At 74.2% G+C, this 411-nt stretch overlaps 1 protein-coding gene across 2 annotated transcripts in view; it reads left to right on the top strand.

The window, feature by feature from the left end:
* The first annotated feature begins 31 nt into the window (after positions 1–31).
* Positions 32–411, top strand: part of Med13 (mediator complex subunit 13) — a 90,690-nt gene continuing 90,310 nt past the window's right edge. For both annotated transcript variants that reach the window (XM_055619581.1, XM_055619580.1), the window contains exon 1: positions 32–155. In XM_055619581.1, the coding sequence (XP_055475556.1) occupies positions 90–155 (66 nt within the window). In that variant the 5' untranslated portion in view covers positions 32–89. The remainder of the gene's footprint in view (positions 156–411) is intronic.

The raw sequence follows: 411 nt of genomic DNA, 5'->3' as shown, positions 1-411 counted from the left end.
CGGTGTCTGTGTTTCTCTCTCTCTGGTCGGAGGCGGCGGTAATGGCGGATGGTGGGTTGTGGCGCCGGCGGCGGCTGCTGTGAGGGACGATGAGTTCCTCCTTCGTGTCGAACGGGGCCAGCCTGGAAGATTGTCACTGTAACCTCTTCTGCCTGGTGAGTGCCGGGGGCCCCCCCCCCGCGGGCGGCGGGGGGGAGGGGGCCGCGCCGGGCGCCCCGCGGCGTGGGGGAGGGGGGCCGGGCGCCTCCAGATGCCGGGTCGTCCGCCCCGCTGGCCCCCGGCCCCGGGCTGGGCCCCGCCGGGCTCGGCCTCCCCGCGAGGCTCCGCGGCCGCTCACCTACCGGCGGGGCTCTGCGAGGAAGAGTCTTTCACTATCTCTCTCTCTCTCTCTCTCCCTCTCCCCCCCCCCCC

Source organism: Psammomys obesus, unplaced genomic scaffold (genome assembly GCF_907164565.1).
Source record: "Psammomys obesus unplaced genomic scaffold, mPsaObe1.curated_primary_1811, whole genome shotgun sequence".
Classification (NCBI taxonomy): Eukaryota; Metazoa; Chordata; class Mammalia; order Rodentia; family Muridae; genus Psammomys; species Psammomys obesus.
The sequence above is the reverse complement of the archived record's forward strand: the minus strand, read 5'-3'. Positions and strand labels throughout refer to the sequence as shown.